The 18494-nt window shown below is 45.3% G+C and overlaps 1 protein-coding gene across 1 annotated transcript in view; it reads right to left on the bottom strand.

Annotated features, from left to right (window-relative positions):
- LOC140719259 (ras-related C3 botulinum toxin substrate 1-like) overlaps positions 1-18121 on the bottom strand; it is a 111511-nt gene extending 93390 nt beyond the window's left edge. The window contains exon 1 of the mRNA XM_073033752.1: positions 17903-18121. Coding sequence (XP_072889853.1) covers positions 17903-17937 — 35 coding nt within the window. The 5' untranslated portion in view covers positions 17938-18121. The remainder of the gene's footprint in view (positions 1-17902) is intronic.
- Positions 18122-18494: the final 373 nt, after the last annotated feature.

The following is an 18494-nucleotide window of genomic DNA, read 5'->3' as shown; positions in this document are numbered from 1 at the left end:
TGTCTGCCAACCAATTCTCTATCCACATCAATACCATACCCTCAATACCGTGTGCTTTAAGTTTGCACACTAATCTCCTGTGTGGGATCTTGTCAAAAGCCTTTTGAAAATCTAAATATACCACATCCACTGGCTCTCACCATCCACTCTACTAGTTACATCTTCAAAAAATTCTATAAGATTCTTCAGACGTGATTTTCCTTTCACAAATCCATGCTGACTTTGTCCGATGATTTCACCTCTTTCCAAATGTGCTGTTATCACAACTTTGATAACCAACTCTAGCATTTTCCCCACCACCGATGTCAGACTCACCTGTCTATAATTCCCCGGTTTCTCTCTCCCTCCTTTTTTAAAAAGTGGAGTTACATTAGCCACCCTTCAATCCTCAGGAACTAATCCAGAATCTAAGGAGTTTTGAAAAATTATCACTAATGCATCCACTATTTCTTGGGCTACTTCCTTAAGCACTCTCAGATGCAGACCATCTGGCCCTGGGGATTTATCTGCCTTTAATCCCTTCAATTTACCTAACACCACTTCCCTACTAACATGTATTTCCCTCAGTTCCTCCATCTCACTAGACCCTCAGTCCCTTACTATTTCCGGAAGATTATTTATGTCCTCCTTAGTGAAGACAGAATCAGAGTAGTTATTCAGTTGGTCTGCTATGTCTGCCATGCCTTTTGAAGGTGGCCTCAATGGTGAGCCGTCAATACACTGTACAGTTGTAATGTCCCCACCCCTGAGAAGAAACACAATTGGCCACTTCCATGGTTACCAAAGCAGTTCAGGTACCTTGTGGCAAATGAGTCACTTCCTGATACCCTGTAACCTTTCCACCTTCTACAGAATATGATGACATTCGTTATGAATGAGTTACGTACCATCTTCTCTCAATAAGCTGGACATACCCAAGACAAAGCAGCCTTCTTGACTGACTCACTAATATCCAGTCCAAACACTCAATCCTTCTACACCCAGCACACGGTATCTGTACAGATACAGTTGTAGTGTACAACCGTCTACAAAATGCACCACAGTTCCTCATCCGAGCTATTCCAGCAGCATCTCCCTAACCTGTAACCCTTTCATCTCGAGGCACAAGGGCAGCAGAGGCGGAGGTACACACCACCTGCCGGTTCCCTCCACGAGTCACACCGTTTTCACTTGGTCCATCATTTCCGAGTCCAACCCCTGAACTCTCTTTCCAAGGGAGCACCTTCACTGGAAGGGTTGGGCATTAAGATACACAAAGACTAAGTACACATCAAGGAATACTAGGAACCGGTAAAAAAAAATCCCCTAGTAGTGATGGGTTCAATTCAATTTAATATAAAAAGGGGAATGGGCAGGTTCTTTAAAAGGCAGGATTTGAACAAAGTTGGAGTTCAGAAGGACAGTGGGGGGGGGGGGGGGGGGCAGGGGTGAAATCTCATTGAAACCTACTGGATAAAGACCTGGAAAGAGTGGATGTGGATAGGGTATTTTCATTAGCAGGAAAGTCTAGGATCTGAGGGCAGAGCCTCAGAATAAAGGGAAGTCCCTCTAAACCAGAGATGAGAAATTTCTTCAGCCAGTGGGTTATGAATCAATGGAATTTGTTACCACAGAGGGTTGTGGAGGCCACCATTGGGTGTATTTAATTCAGAGACTGACAGGTCCTTAAGTCAGGACTAAGGCTTATGGGTAAAAGGTGGGACAATGGAATTGGAAAATAATATAAGCCAAGATAAAATGGCAGTTCAGCTTGATGGGCTGAATAGCCTCTTCTGCTCCTATAACTTTGGACTAGATCTTTCATAAGCCTAATAGAGTGATAGCATGCTATGATATTTGAAGACAATGTTGGATAATGTTGACAGAGAAGATTTGCCCTTCCTGTGCTAGGGAAATGTTGACAGTCACAGACCTATACCTGGCTTATAGGGAAGAGCCACGAGGTACAGAGAGTACCAACAGCAACGTTGCCGTTAGAGACACCCTGATGCAGGGCTTCTCAACCTTTTTTATGCCATGGACCCCTGTGATTAACCGAGGGGTGCATGGACTCCACTGGCCTAATGAGTTCCTAGCAGTCTTTGAGAAGGGACCTTTTGTTCCCCTTCTACAGAAGGTGCTCCCACAGTACTGCTGGAGACAGGAATGATGAGAGACCAAATCCACGACAATGCTGTGACACTAGAGGGAACCTGCAGGTGGTGGTCCTTCTCGGCTGCCAGTACAGTTAGAGGAAAATCCTACTTACTAGAAATTTCCAACTTGCAGAATTGCATTTAGCCAAAGATGCAATTCAATGCTCATGTTCTAATTTATTCTTGGCAATGTAGTTGAGTCAAAACCGGCCAAGAATCGCTGATGAAGGGTGTGATCTGATCTGACAGTTAAAGGCAGGAGGTATAAAATATCCAGCATTCATCCTCTGGCAACAGACCTCCATCTCTACAAACCTCAGTTACCCTCGAGCTGCTTCTACAAATGCTCAGTTCCAGGAGGTTACTAATACAGCCCTCCACACAACCACTTGATCGGCTCCTGATAGAAGAACGCAGAAGGAGGGAGAGAAGTTGCATCAGTTCATAAGTGCTAGCAGATAAGCAGACACTGTGCCAGGAAGTGTACACTTCCGTCAAGGCCGGGGCTCGAAGCTGCTTAATATCCCGTGCGGTTTAACTTCCTACTGGGTGCAAAAGCTTTTGCCTTTCAGAGAAGAAAAAGCACCTTTCACAACCTCTGGGACATCCCAAAATACTTTGCAGACACTTTTTTTAAAATCAGTCTTTGGAATGCTCAGAATGTTGGTGTCACAACGCGGCAAAATGGCACCCCATTTTATTTTGAAGGCATGAGACTGCAGATGCTGTAATCTGTAGAAACAATCTGCTGAAGGAACTCAGCAAGTCGAGCAGCATCTGTGGGCGTGTGGGAGGGAACTGCTGATGTTCTGGGCTGAAACACTGCAGATCTCTAATGCTTCGAGTCCCCCAATGCAGGGTTAATTACAAAGGTGGACAATTCATTTCCTCCCCACAGTTGCTGCTCAATGTTCTGAGCTCCTCCAGCAGGTATGTTTTTAGAACTACAGAATATTACAACACAGAAACAGGCCCTTTGGCCCTTCTTGGTTGTGCTGAACCATTTTACTGCCTAGTCCCACTTACCTGGACCATATCCCTCCATACCCCTCTCATCCATGTACCTGTTTTTTTTTGCTCCAACTTCATTTGAAACTGCAGCTGGCTGGGAATATTAATTCCGAATACTGGGATCACTGACAGAGGTAAATGGACATTTTGGAATCCTTATGCATCAGAGTAGCCAGTCCTCAGAGATGGGAGCGTTGGAACGACAGCACTGCCATGCCAATTTCTACAGATGTATCCTGGAGAGCATTCTAACTGGCTGCATCACCAGGGGCCAGTGCACAGGATGGCTTCAAGGAGCACTGGCTCAAAAAGGCGGCATCCATCATTAAGGATCCCGTCACCCAGGACACGCCCTCTTCTCATTGCTGCCATCAGGGACCAGATTCCGACTCTGATATGCACTCAGGTGTTCAGCTCAGGCTTCGAGGCTGTATTAGTCAATGAGGCCTCCCTTAGTCAGGGTCGACCATGGATATTGCGTCCTAACTGTCTAGATACGCAAGCCTGGGCAATACCACATGGAGAACAGGCTGTTGCCCATGTAGCAAGGCCTCACATCTATCAACCCAAAGGAACGGCAGAGACCGATACAGTTCGGTACCAGCAGCACACACCAGTTGCCAGTCAACATTGAACTCAATGTAGAGCTGCCTTAGGGACTCCAGCACCAGACTCTTCCCTCAGAGTTTACTCCCAAAGCCTTCCCCTGAGCTGCAAGGTAAAAGAGGTTTGAGATCAGAGGTTTCCTTCTGCATGTGTATTATTAGAGGAATAGACAGAGTGGACAGCCAGCGCCTCTTCCCCAGGGCACCACTGCTCAGTACAAGAGGACATGGCTTTAAGGTAAGGGGTGGGAAGTTCAAGAGGGATATTAGAGGAAGGTTTTTCACTCAGAGAGTGGTTGGTGCGTGGAATGAACTGCCTGAGTCAGTGGTGGAGGCAGATACACTAGTGAAGTTTAAGAGACTACTAGACAGGTATATGGAGGAATTTAAGGTGGGTGGGTTATATGGGAGGCAGGGTTTGAGGGTCGGCACAACATTGTGGGCCAAAGGGCCTGTACTGTGCTGTACTATTCTATGTGTATTATTAAAGTCAAAGAAACAGGCGATTTGACCCTGCTCACCCACACCAAACAAGATGCCCAACTGAACTAAAGATTAAACACAAGAAATTCTGCAGAAGCTGGAAACCCAGAGTAACAGACACAAAAAGCTGAAGAAACTCAGCATCCATGGAAATAAATAAACAGTCGACGTTTCGGGCCAAGAACTTCATCAGGACCAGAAAGGAAGAGGGAAGAAGCCAAAATAATAAGGTGGGATGAGGAGAAAGGTGGGAAAGGTAAAGGGCTAGAAATGAAGGTATCCAATAGGAGAGGAGAGTGGATCATAGGAGAAAGGGTGGGAGCAGGGAACCCAGGGGAGGCGATAGGCAGGTGGGAAGAGGCAAGAGGCCAGAGTGGGGAATAGAAGTAGTGGAGGAAATCAATACTAAAGGTTAGATTTATTTATCAGAGATCTATGGCAGATGTTCAGAGTCAACAGGATCTAAAGAAAGGGTAGAGCCCAGTTCCCAGCCATACTGTTGTCAACTTCAAAGCACCAGTAAGGCCCACTTGCTAATCTGTTCTGACAACAGAGATTGCCCGAGTTGGCTTTTGTCCCCAGTAATCATCCCCGACTGGGTGCCAATCCTCAGGGAAGGTCTCCAAGGACCAGCTCAGTTTTCCTTGTGCAGTTTTTAGTTCTCAAATGGCCAGGTATGGCAACTGGGCTCTTCTGCCCAGTGAGACTCTCCCTGGCAAGTGAGATTGCCTTACAGAACCTCACAGAATCAAGAGCAATAAAGCATAGGTATAGGTGCCTGGGGAGGCCAAGCCACCGGGTATATTTAAAGTGCAGATTGATATGTTCTTGATTAGTAAGTATGTCAAAGGTTAATGGGGTTAAGAGGAAAAGTACACTGAGGTATACCTGTATAACCGCTCGGTAATATAAATATCAGCAAATCACTTGGCAGCAACTCCATGCATATAAGTGATTATATAAGATTATATAAACTAATAAGTAATTAGTTTTGCTACAACAAGTGTATGGGACATTGGAAAAAAGTTGAATTTCCCCATGGGGATGAATAAAGTATCTATCTATCTATCTATCATAAGCATGCAGATATGATCAAGAGGTTCAAATGTTGTTCAGACCAAACATCAGAATGGGGAAGAAATGTGATCTAACTAACTTTGACCATGGATTGGTTGTTGGTGCCAGACAGGGCTGTTTGCATATCTCAGAAGCTGCTGATCTGGAATTTTCAAGCACAACACTCTCTGGTGTTTACAGAAAATGGTGCGAAAGGAATACATTCAGTGAGCAGCAGTTCTGTGGACAAAAACACCTTGTTAATGAGAGAGGTCAGAGGACAATGGCCATTCCGGTTCAAGCTGACAGGAAGGTGACAGTAACTCAGATAACCAGGAGTCACAACAGTGGTGTGCAGAGGAGCATCTCTGAACACACGACACGCTGGATGTTGAAGTGGATGGGCTACAGCAGCAGAAGACCACACTGGGTTCCACATCTGTACCTAACAAAGTGGCCACTGAAAGTACATCACTCATGGCCGAACACAGGGCTTCCCAGCCTCAGGTCCACAGACCCCTCAGTTAATGGTAGGGGTCTGTGCTGTTAAAAAGGGTGGGAACCCCTGGCAATTCTACTCCCGTGTCTTATGGTTTTATAGTCTTATGAGACCACACCAATTAAACACCTCTTTACACCGGAGTTCCCCAACCTTTTTTATGCTGTAGATCCCTACCATTAACTAAGGGATCCACAGACCCCAGGTTGGGTTTCCTGACACTCCCATCACTGATCTAGATTCCTCCTCCCACCCACACATCAGGGGAGCATACAGAGACCAACTAAACTGCCCACCTGCCCATCTCAGGGCAAGCCAGAGCTCTTGGGGTCATCCTGGGAATCCGCAAGGAGAAACATAGCTCAACACATCACAGAAACCAGCCTCCTCGCCTTCCTCACTGCCTCAGTAAAGCAGCCAACACGAAAGACCCCACCCACCCCAGACATTCTCTCTTCACGCTCCCCTCTCCACCCAAAATTGTACAGTAGATATGTACTGTACTTCTAGTCTCAATGACACTGTTATACAGTTATTGAATGGCTCCCGCTTGAGTAATAAGATGAACTCTTGACCTCATTATGGCCTTCCATTGGACACTTTCTTTTGCACTCTGTTATGGCTTTCCATTATGTTACTTTAGTGCATTAATGTGATGAAACAATCTGAATGGATGGCATGCTAAAAGCAGCAGTTCCTCAGTCCCTTTGCATTTGGGAAGGAAGAAATAACCTCTGCATTAGTACACGCCTATATTTAGATGTGAACAGACTTTATTGTGCCTGCTTAGCAAGGTTACATTGATCTTGAAATAAAATGCCTCAACTTGCAGAACGTTGCACAGTGAAATCTGGATCCATTGTACAAGATGTTTGGCACAATTGAACAGTTTTGAATTCAGAGCAACACTCAAAATGCTGAAGGATCTCAGAAGATCCATGGAGGGGAAGAAGTACCGGCAGATGTCAAAGAGCAAAGATTGCAGAGGGGCAGCAGTGAGAGAGGGTTGCACTGAACTCCCAGAGAGAGGATTTCAACTCCTTCAGGTTAGGCTTACCAGAACAGACTTCACAGAGAAACTGCAAATCATAAATGCAGGAGATTTTGCAGCTGTCGGAAATCTTAAGCAATGCACACAAAAAACTGGGGGAACTCAGCAAGTCGGGCAGCGTCTACAGAGGACAAACAGATGCCATTTCTGCCTGAGACCTTCCCTCCATTGATGCAGCCTGACCTGCTGAGTTCCTCCAGCATTTTGTACCTGTTTTCCAAGCAACCTCAGTCCAACTCCTCTCCAGGATGACTGGATCAGTAGTCTTAGTTTTTAATCAATTTTATATGAAATGTTTTAATTTTTAAATCTCTATGAATATTAAGAGATATTTTTAAATGTTTCACAGATACTTAAAAAGTGTGACAGCCTTGCAGTCTTTGACACAAGACAAAGTTGGAGAAAAACTATTGTCTCTTGTCATTGACACTTCACAGTCAACATCCTGGGTGCAGGAAGACAATTCACTAGCCCCTTCACAATAGGACGAACGAGGGTCTTGAATACAAACATTGGGAGGTGATGTTGTGGAGCATCGGAAAAAAGATGTCAGAGTATTACAAAATGTATTGGTCTTAATTACAGAATGGTAGCAACCTTCAAAAGGCAATGCATCAAAAAGGCAGCATCCATCATTGAGGACCCCCACCACCCAGGCCATGTCCTCTTCTCATTGCTACCATCAAGGAGGTGGTACAGGAGCCTGAAGCCACACACTCAACAGTTCAGGAACAGCTTCTTCCCCTCCACCATCAGATTTCCGAATGAACATTAGGCCCATGTACACAACCTCACTATCTTCTTTTTTGCTCTTTTTGCACTTTGTTCATTTAATTACATATAATAATTTTACAGTTTTTTAAAAATGTATTGGACTGTGCTGCTGCTGCAAAACAATAAACGTCACAACACATGCCAGTGATATTAAACCAGATTCTGATACTGTACTAGAAACAGTGGAATGAGCACGAGTGGCATAGGTTACAGGGAGAAGACAAGAGAATATGGGCTGAGAGGGATAATAAATCAGCCATGATGAACTGGCCTACACTCGATGGGGCAAATGGCCTAATTCTGCTCTCATGTCTTATGGTCCTGGAATGTCTTTATGAGGAAAGGTTGAACAGTCCAGTGAAGGGTTTCCCGACCCTGTTAATGGTACGGGGTCCATAAGAAAAGGTTGGGAACCCTGGAAACAAACAAAACGCTGAAGGTTTCTGGCAGGCTGGATGTGGAGTTTACACCCCACACTCCAATGCAGCCTCAAGCAGCCTGTTCAGTTGGCCATTCCTGGTCTCACTGTGGTCAGGCTTGTCGACACCCCCCCCCCCCCCCACACCTTTCCACAATCCCTCATCAGCAGCCTCAGGCATCCAGCGATGTCCAGCTCTCCCCTTCCCCACCCCTCAGTCTCAGCCTCAAAGCCAGAAGGATTAAAGTCTTTGGCAACAAATTTACTTTCAACTTTGAACTCCTCATGCAGCCTCACCCCCTCTCTCTGTGAAAGCAAAGTAAAACACCATCCTGGTGCACGTCAATGTATCCTTTTTGAGGCACAAAAATCAGCGGCAATCTCTATCGCTTCACTGGGCTCCCACACACCATTACTCCGGCAGAGCACTGAGCTCTTCCGTGTCTGATGGGGTGGCACACGAACAGTGCTGGAGGAACTCAGCAGGCCAGGCAGCACCTTGTAAGGAGAGTGGTGGCTGTGTGGAAAGGGTGGTGGTGGAGGCAGAGACATTAGGCACATTTAAGAGAGTCTGAGATAGGCACATGGATGCAAGAAAAATGGAAGGCTATGTGGGAGGGAAGGGTTAGCCCAGTCTTAGAGTAGACTAAAACTTCAGCACAACATCATGGGCCAAAGTGCTCTACGTTTTACAGTATGTTCTATGTATAGTAATTTCATGCTTTTGTAGTGGATATGGCCCAGTCCTTCACAGAGTAAAGCCCTAACCACTATTGAACATATCAACATGGAGACCTGTTGCAGGACAGCAACATCTATCATCTACAAGGCCCATCACCCAGGCCCTGGGTCATGCTCTCTTCTCACTGCTACCATCAGGAAGGTGGTACAGGAGCCTCAGGACTCAACACCAGGTTCAAGAACAGTTATTACCCCTCAACCATCAGGCTCTTGAACCAGAGAGGTTAACTTCACTTGCCCTATCACGGAACTGTTCTCACTCACTTTCAAGGACTCTTCATCTCATGTTCGCGATAAATATTGTTGAGAGTCGGGCAAGGTTAGATTGCTCTGGGTGCTGAGCTGATTCGGAAAGGTCAAGAACAGCTCTTTCAGCAGCAAAATCTAGGCCCGGAGTAATCTGACGGCATCAGGGCCCGGGTCCTAGTGCAAGGTTTGGACAATTTAAACGTCAGCCCAGATAATCTGGAGGCTTCCCTCTCCAAAACACTAAGGATGTGAGACTGCCCCTGGCTGCTGTGCTTTGTGCCTGTGAACTCTGCGGTGAATTGCCCCACTAATATGATATATAGAATTCTGAGGCTTTGGGCCTACTCTAGGCCACTCCATGGATTTGGATTCAAGGATTCAAGTTGGTTCAGAATGCTGTTGTTGTCGCTTGCTTCTAAAGTTTATGTGATTTTTTTGGGTTTTTTTTCCCCTCTTTCTCTGTGGGCACTAGGGGTGGGGGAGGGTTGGTCTTAATTTGTTTTTAAGTTGGGTTCTTTTGGGTTCCTTGCTTTGTGGCTGTCAGTGAGCAAACAAATCTCAAGGTTGGATAATTTATACATTCATTGACAATAAATGCACTTTGAAACTTTGGTGCATTGTTTATTTATTATTAGTATTTCTTATTTTTTTTACTCTTTTTGTATTTGCGGTTTGTTGTCTTTTGCACATTGATTATTTGTCTGTCTGGTTGGGTATGGTCTATCATTGATTCTATCGTTTCTTGGATTTACTCTGAATGCCCGTGAGAAATCAAACCTCAGGGTTATATAGAGTGACATACATGTAATTTGACAATAAATTTCCTTTGAATTTTGTGTACAACTGCTGAAAAACAACAAATGTCGTATCACACAGGTCAGTGATGACAAATCTCATTCTGCTCCATAGTTTGAGTGGACAGTTAAAGAGTTTCGACCCAAACACTGACTGTTCATTCCCCCTCTCCCTACCCCAAAGATGCTGCCCGACTCATTGAGTTTCATCCGCTTCTCATGTGTTGCCCCAGTTTCCAGTAACTGCAGTTCTGTGTCCCTGAGCTACCACGTGAACGTGAGCCTTCCTCTCACCGCCAATGAGATCACTGCAGGGACCCTAAACTCTGCAAGGATGACTCAGTGTCACAGGTGACAGAATGACTGCTCAGAAACCTCAGAAAGGCTCCTGATTTGCCTACTGCTAAACTGCACAGCAAAGAGACAGTATACAGTTATGAGATACTGCGGTAATTGACAAATGCAGATGACATCCCTTGAGGGTAGAATTCAGCTCCTGAGGCTCCAAAATAGATTTTAGACACAAGGTATGTGGCACAGTAATACTGCAGAGTGTAACACTACTACAGTGCCGGTGACGCCGGTTCAACTCTGTCACCGTCTGTACAGTGTTTGCACACGGTGACCACACAGGTTTCTTCCAGGCGCTCCAGTTTCCTCCGACATTGCAGAGACCTACGGGTTACCTGGGTGTAACTGGGTGGCCTAGAAGCCCTGTATCAATCTATTGCATCACTGTTGAGCATCTTCATTCTAATTTGCCACACAGATTGGGTGGCGGTGAAAATAATCCAATATAGTCACCTGCTCACCTTTCTGGCGGTTGGGGGGGGGGGGGGGGGGGGTGCAGTGAGTAGGGAGCTCGGAGTTGACTGCTCGGCCTTGTTTGAATTGGATCCGATTACTTTTACACAAATTACGGAAGAGTTGAATGATTTTATTATTGGTTTGTAATGAAGGATTAAATGTACTTTTAAAATTTGGAATTCAGTAAATTGTAAGCACACCTCTCAGACTTTTAGTTCACTTTCGAGTCAGGAGAGACTGTTATTGTGTTGATTCTCTAATCAGAGTACCTACATGTGCTGAAATCTGGAGGAAATCAGGAGGTCTCGACCAGAAACAGTTTCTCCAGCTGTTTGCTTCCTGTTTAGGAACAGATTGTTGCCTGCAAACCTCACTGCCACAAATTTCTTTCTGAGCACTGGCCAGGATTTAGTGGAGCTCTGTCCACACAGAAAGCATCAAAACAGATACGAGTGTGGCAAGCCCTTACTAGCTGCAGGGCTGTGATGCAAGGGCTGACAGGATGGTGGTTGCATCGCAGGTGGTGAGCAGCTGAGGAAGTTGAGCCCCGCACCCCAGCGTAGAAATCAAGGCCTGAAGCAAAGAGGAACCTGAGGCAGCCTGTTCAGTTGGCCTTTGCCCGTCATGGGGAGGGTTCTCTCCAGGGTCAGCCCTGTTACCCATTATCCTCAGCCTCCCCATGATCTTTCATCAGCACATTTCCCTTTGGTCTCAGACACGTGCTCTGCTCCTGTACACCAATGACTTCCAGATCTTCCTCTCCTTACCCTGGTAGACACCCTCCTGAACCACAGTCTCAGACTCAACGGACCAAATACCAGAAGGAGTGAGGTCTCACATCATTGCCCGATTACAAATGCCACTCACACCTCTGCTGCCCCACCCACAATCACCAGACTGACCAGGCTATAAATGTTTCATAGCTCTGGGCCTGTATTGACAGGAGTTTAGAAAAAACAGGGGGGGGGGGGGATCTCATTGAATCCTATCGAACATTGAAAGGCCTAGATAGAGTGGGTGTGGTGATGTTGTTTCCACTAGTGGAGGGAGTCTAGGACCAGAGGGCACAGCCTCAGAGTTCAAAGATGTTCCTTTAGAACAGAGATGAGAAGGAATTTCTTTAGCCAAAGGGAGATGAATCTGTGGAATTCATTGCCACAAACAGCTATGGAGGCCAGGTCATTGGAGATATTTAAAGCAGAGGTTAATTAGTAACGGTGAAGAAGGTAGGAGGATGCGATTGAGTGGGATAACAAATCAGCCATGGTGAAATGTGGGGAAGTTTTGATGGGCTGACTGACCTAATTTTGCTCTCATGTTTTATGGTCTGGCTTGCCCAGAAGGACAGACAACTAAAGAGGATTTTTCAGCAGTACCTTATCCAGAGCCTACCTTTGCACAATGTTGCAAACACCAAAACTCCTTTACCACATATAGTGACTCCACATATATAGACTCCTTATAGTCTTCCCTCATACAGCCGCCCTCCACTCTCCTACACAGCCCAGTCCCGACAACATGGAGGTCATGGAGCTATTTCAACTCCGACCCCATCCCTACTGCTGAACCTGACCAAGATTTGGTTTGCCCACCTTGCTGGTGTTTGTTTCAGACCATCCTACGCACCAGTGTGATGCACACTCCAACTGAACACTTTAGAACAATAGATCCAGACCTTTGAAATCCTTAGCCTTAAAGGCCAAGGTGTGCTTGTTGGAACGTAGACAAGAATGCAATCACCCAAGCAGAGACTTGGGTCCTTCACAGTTAAGGAGCAGCTCCCCTGAGTGACAAGTTTCATGCATCCAATGGCCCACGTCCCTTAGAATGGGAGATCACTGAGAGCAAGGATGATGAGTGTTTAGTCATGAAGGAGGATGAGATGCAACTTGATAGAGTGGACAGCCAGCACCTTCTTCCCCCGGTTAGAAATGGTCAATACAAGAAGACATACTTTAAAGGTGATTGAAGGAATGATTAAAGGGGAAATGTCAGGGGTAGGAACAGAGTGGTGGGTGTATGAAACACACTACCAGGAGTGTTGGCAGAGGCAGATAGATTAGGGACTCTTAGTTAGACACATAGATGAAAGAAAATATCTATATCAATGATCTGGTTGGTATTGCAGGTCACTGGATCAGCAAATTTGCAGATAACCCCAAGATTGTGGGTGTAGTGGACAGTGAGGAAGACAATCACGGCTTGCAGTGGGATCTGCATCAGCAGGAAAAGTGGGCTGAGAAATGGCAGATGGAATTTAATTCAGACAAGTGTGAGATTTTGCATTTTGATCGGACCACCATGGTAGGTCTTACACAGTGAATGGTAGGGCACTGAGGAGCACATCACAGGTAGAGAAGATCATAAAGAAAGCTTCTGGCACATTGGCCTTCAAAAATCAATATACTGGGTACAGAAGATAGGAAGCTTAAGGGAAACATGAGGGGAAACTTCCTCATTCAGAGAGCTGTGAGAGTGTGGAATGAACTGCCAGTACAACTGGTCCACATGAGCTCGATTTCAGTGTTTTAGAAAAGTGTGGATAGTTACACAGATGGTAGGAATATGGAGGGCTTTGGTCCTGGTGCAGATCATTGGGAACAGGCAGTTTAAATGTTCAGCATGGACTAGATGGGCTGAAGGGCCATTTCTGTGCTCTACTCTTATAACTATGAAAAATGGAGGGCTGTGTAGGAGGGGAGAGTTAGACTGATCTTGGAGAAGGTTAAAAGGATACACAATGATGTGGGCCAAAGGACCTGCACTGTACTCTTCATGGTCAAAGGTCTTGGGTCTCAGGATTTGGTTTAGTAAACGGAAACAGACAGCCCATGACAGGAGATGCCCCAGGTAAGTATTCCACACCTCTGCTCAAGGTCAGTAGAAATACCAATAGAAGGTTCAGGAGAGGAAGTCAGTATGAAATGGCCCACTGGTCCCTGTCTCACCACTCTCGCCCCTCCACTTTAAATTGGCTTTACACTTCATGACGTGCCAAGGTTTGGCATATCATCTAAAACTTCGGCAAACTTCTATGAATGAGTGATGGAGAATATACTGACTGGTTGCATCACAGCCTGATATGGAAACACCACTGCCCTTGAACTGAAAGGCCTACAAAATGTAGAGGATACAGCCCAGTCCGTCACAGATACCGCCTTTCCTACCACTGAGCACATCTACATGGAGCACTGTCACAAGAAAGCAGCAGCCAAGGGCTCCCACCATCCAGCCATGCACTTCTTTCATTGCTGCCATGAGCAAGGATTTACAGAATCCTTGGGTCCCACACCACCAGTTCAAGTACAGTTATTACCCCTCAACCACCAGGCTCTGAGGGTATAACTTCATTCAGCTTCACTTGCCCCTTCACTGAACTGCTCCCACAACTTATGGACTCACTTTCAAGGACTCAGATTCTCAATTTTTATTGCTTATTTTTCTTTGTACTTGCACAGTTTGTAGACTTTTGTGCGTTAGTTGTTTGTCCTTCTTGTTATGTGCTGACTTGCATTGATTCTATTATGTTTCATTGTACTTACTGCGAATGCCTGCAAGAAAATGACTCTCAGGGATGTATATGGTGACATATGTACTTTGGTAATAAAACTTACTTTGACTTTCACGTGACTACCTTCCCTCTGAGTTCCTCCTGCAGAGTTTTTTATCTCCATAGATTTGCTCATATGAACAGCACAGAACAGTCCATTCAGCCCACAGTATCTGTACTGAAAGCAATGCCAAATTAAACCAAGTTTCTTCTGCCTGCACATGATTCAAATCTGTCAGTATTGACATTTCTAAAAGCCACTTGAATCCCTTCATCATATCTAGTTTCACCACCACCACCTTGGTAGCCAGTTTCCAGCACCCATTTGTTTAAAAAAAATCTGCAAATTTCCTTTAAAATCCCCTCACCCCCACCTTCCTGTCACCTTCTCCACTGTAAAAGGAAAAGAGTCTTTCAATTTATTAACCATTTTATTTTGTTTTACAAACATCACTGAAACCAGTGCCAAAACAGTGTTTGAACAACACTGGGATCAGACTGGCATCGAGCACTATTGCACAGAAACAGGTCCTTCAGCCCATCTGTTCGATGTCAAACTGCCCATCGATCCACACCTGGACCACAGCCCTGCATACCCTACCCATCCATTTACTTATCCACACTTCTCTTAACTGGGACTTGCATCTACTGGCACCCTCCAAGTGAAAAAGGTCCCCTTAAACATTTCATCGTTCACCCTTAAACCGTGACCTCTAGTTCGAGTCACACCCAACCTCAGTGCAAAATGCCTGCTCACCCTATCTATACACTTATAATTTTGGATACCTCAATGAAATCTCCCTGCAATCTTTTATTTATTCATTTACATACAGCACAGAACAGGCCCTTCCAGCTCAACGAACTGCACAGCCAGCAACCCACCCATTTATCCCTCAGCTAGTCACATTCCAGGGAATAAAGTCCTAACCTATTAGACATTCCCCTGTAACTCAGGTCCTCAAGTCCTGACAACACCCTCTGCACTCATTATTGGTATCTTTCCTGCAGGCAGGAGGCCAGCACTGAGGGGTGGGAGAGTTGCCAAGCTGATACACTATAGTACCACAGCAAGGCAGTTAACTTGCTGCATTAGTAGCCAGAGTTCAAGATCGTGATCCAGAGATAAGAGACAAGAGCTCAAATCCCACCATGGCAGCTGGGGAATTAAATAAGTAGCCATGGTAGTGTGGTGTTAGCTTGATGCTATCACAGCTCAGGGTTCAATTCCGGCTCTGCCCTGTAAGGAGTCTGGGAATCCTCCCCGTGGAATGTCTGGATGTTCCCCGGGTGCTCCGGTTTCCTCCAAAATGTACCAGTAGGTTAACTGATCATTTTAAATAGTTTAGGGTTAACCGCTTTGTCTGTGGTGGTATGACTCAAAGGGCCGGAAGGGCCTTCTCCACTCTCTTCTAGATTCAGTAAACCATCAGCAGACCGGTCCCATTACACCAAGCCCCCAGTCAATCAATTCATCAACATCGTCCTAACGAAGGACAGGCTCAGACAGGGAGGTGCAGGTTACAACAGAATTCGCACCCAGCAAATTTGTACTCGTTGAAAGAAACAACTTGCATTTTTCTTTGGTAACACACACTAAATCCTGGAAGAACTCAGCAAGTCGGGCAGCATCAATGAAAAGGAATAACTAGTCAATGTTTTGGGCCGAGATCCTTCCAGACCAGCCCTACAATGCCTACTGTTTATCTCCCTCCATAGATGCTGCCTGACCTGTTGAGTTCCGGCCGCATTGTGTGTGTGTTACTGTGGATTTATCGCATCTGCAGAATGATCGACATTTTTCTTTCGTGCCCCCACCCTTTCCCACCCATAAATTGCAGTCATCACGGAGAAAAGACAGTACCACATTAATGTTCAGCAAAATCCCATTAGCCACAGCAAGATAAATTGTAACTGGTTGGGAAGGATTAAATACTGTACAGGCAACAGGGAAATGTTAAAGACAAGGGATCTACAGCAGCCGGAAGTCCTGTGCAACACATGCAGGAACTCAGCAGGTCAGGCAGCATCTATGGAGGGGAATAAACAGCGGGCGTTTCAGGATGAGTCCCGATGAAAGGTCTCAGTCCAAAAAGTCAACAGAGAAATATTCCTCTGAATTACACTCTAGAGATTGGAGAGGTGTTAGGGGTGGGGGAGGGCGGGGGAGTTCTGAATGGTCCTCCAACACCATCTCCTTATTTGACTTTAACACTCTTTATGCTGTAAGGTAATTCTGATGTCTCCCGCTGCACGGCTAATGCAATGCAACAGATTTTCATTTGTCAGTGATCATAGCCCTTCCAGTAAGATGTTATCATTAAAAAAAAATCTACCCAAAATAACTCCCTTCTGAACAAAATCACAAAACCTTAGAGCCTAACTAGCTCGCAGATGTGTTGCCACTTTATGAAATTTCAACCAGTCCACCTGCTTGCCGTTAAGATCCGTTAGGCTGGAACACTGTAGAACGGCAGATCATCGTTAATTAGAACCTCGAACTAAGAGCAAAAACTGCCCGAGCGTTAAAAACAATACTTTCTGGAAATCAAGCCGGCGGTAGTAGGTGTTGAAATTCTTAGATACGTCATCACCGTTACATCCGTAGCCTGTTATCGCTGGCTTCTACAGATATATCATACTGAATGTAGAAATTCTGAAGATTTTTTTGAGCTGTCATTTCGAATTAAATTAACCCTAATCAGATTACAGACCATAAAACAAGGAACAGGCCCTTCGGCCCAACTCGTCCATGTTGTCTGCTTGAGCTGGTCCCCTTTGCAAATATCACTCGAACCTGTCTAAATGCCTACCAAGCATTGTAGTTGTACCCAACTCTACCACTCCCTTTGACAGCTCGCTCCTTCGAGTCTCCCCATCATCGAGAACTTCAAAAGGCAGTGTCTCAGAAAGGCGGCATTCGTCATTAAAAACCCTTACCACCCGGGACACGCTCTCTTCTCATTACTCCAGCAGCCTGAAGCCAACAGTTTCTTCCCCTCTGCCATCAGATTTCTGAACAGTTCATGAACAAATTTCGCACTGCTACCACAAAACAACAAATTTTAGGACCCGGTTCTCACATACCCACCACCATCTGTGTGGAGAATGTCGCCCTCAGGTCTCCTTAAAAACGTTCCCCTCTCACCTTACACCTACGCCCTCTGGTTTTAGACTCCCGAGGCCTGGGGAAAAGACCACGACCATTCACCTCATCTGGGCTCCTCGTGATTTGATACCCCTCGCTAAGGCAGAAAGTCCCAGTGTAGGTCGCTCCTTCTAACTCAAGCCCTGACACTTATTTCACAAGAGAACTTTCCAACTGTCTGATGGCAAACACTACCAGGATATGTTTTAATCTCAAGTCTACAGTATTAACCTTTATTAAAAACAGATGGAGCATTAAAGGCAGATGTGGGGAGTTACACAGTGAGAGCGGCAGACACAATGTAAGATCCGTAAAGTTTCAGATTGCTAATGTTACTGCTGCGATTTTTATTTTTTCAAAGGCAACTTGCATCGAATAACCTTCATGCACAATGCTGAGGAAACGAAATCAAGATGATTTTCCTTCTAGTCATCCTCCCAGCACACAGCATGAGAAAAAACACAATCTATCATGACAAAAATCAATACAAGAATTAATACAACATTTCCACAACTTCTCAATTTAAGGGAAGGGAGCGTAAAAAAAGAACTTTAAAAAAGTTTAAAGAGTTTAAGTTTACTTACCCATCCCCCACTACCACACATTTGATTGCCTGCATCTTCCAGATAAGGTTTCAAAGTTTCCCAAACAAAAGTTAGTTTGGTGAAAAATAGGTCAGGAGCGGTGAGAAGGTAGAAATAAAATAACTGCAAATTAAACAAATCCCAGACAAGTTCCCCTGACCAAACCCGGACACCAGCCACCACCCAAAGCCTGCGCTGCAGATTTAACTAACTTGAGTTACAGCCTCCACCTTCTCATCGCGTTCATTGGTCGTTTAGCAACCAACTCTAAGCTGGTTGGTTCATATTGATGTCATTCATAACCAGCAATCTTGCCTGTCCCTTCTGTCAGTCAGCCGGTCTTGCGCCCGCCCCTTCATTTCCGATTGGACTGTAGTGATAATAGGCAAGGCAAGGTTGCCAATTTTGGACCAGCATTGCACCAAATTGCCTTGTATAAATATATCTAGTTATCTAAAGCAAGCCTGTGAAAGGAACCCTTTTCTCACCTTTGTGTCTGTATATCTATCTATATTCTCGAATCTGTATGGGGTTAAGATCTCAACAAAGAACAAACTAGCTGGTAGCACAAGAGATTCTGCAGATGCTGGAA

This window comes from Hemitrygon akajei, chromosome 31 (genome assembly GCF_048418815.1).
Source record: "Hemitrygon akajei chromosome 31, sHemAka1.3, whole genome shotgun sequence".
Classification (NCBI taxonomy): domain Eukaryota; kingdom Metazoa; phylum Chordata; class Chondrichthyes; order Myliobatiformes; family Dasyatidae; genus Hemitrygon; species Hemitrygon akajei.
Note: the sequence above shows the minus strand (reverse complement) of the source record. Positions and strands in the feature narration are given on the sequence as shown.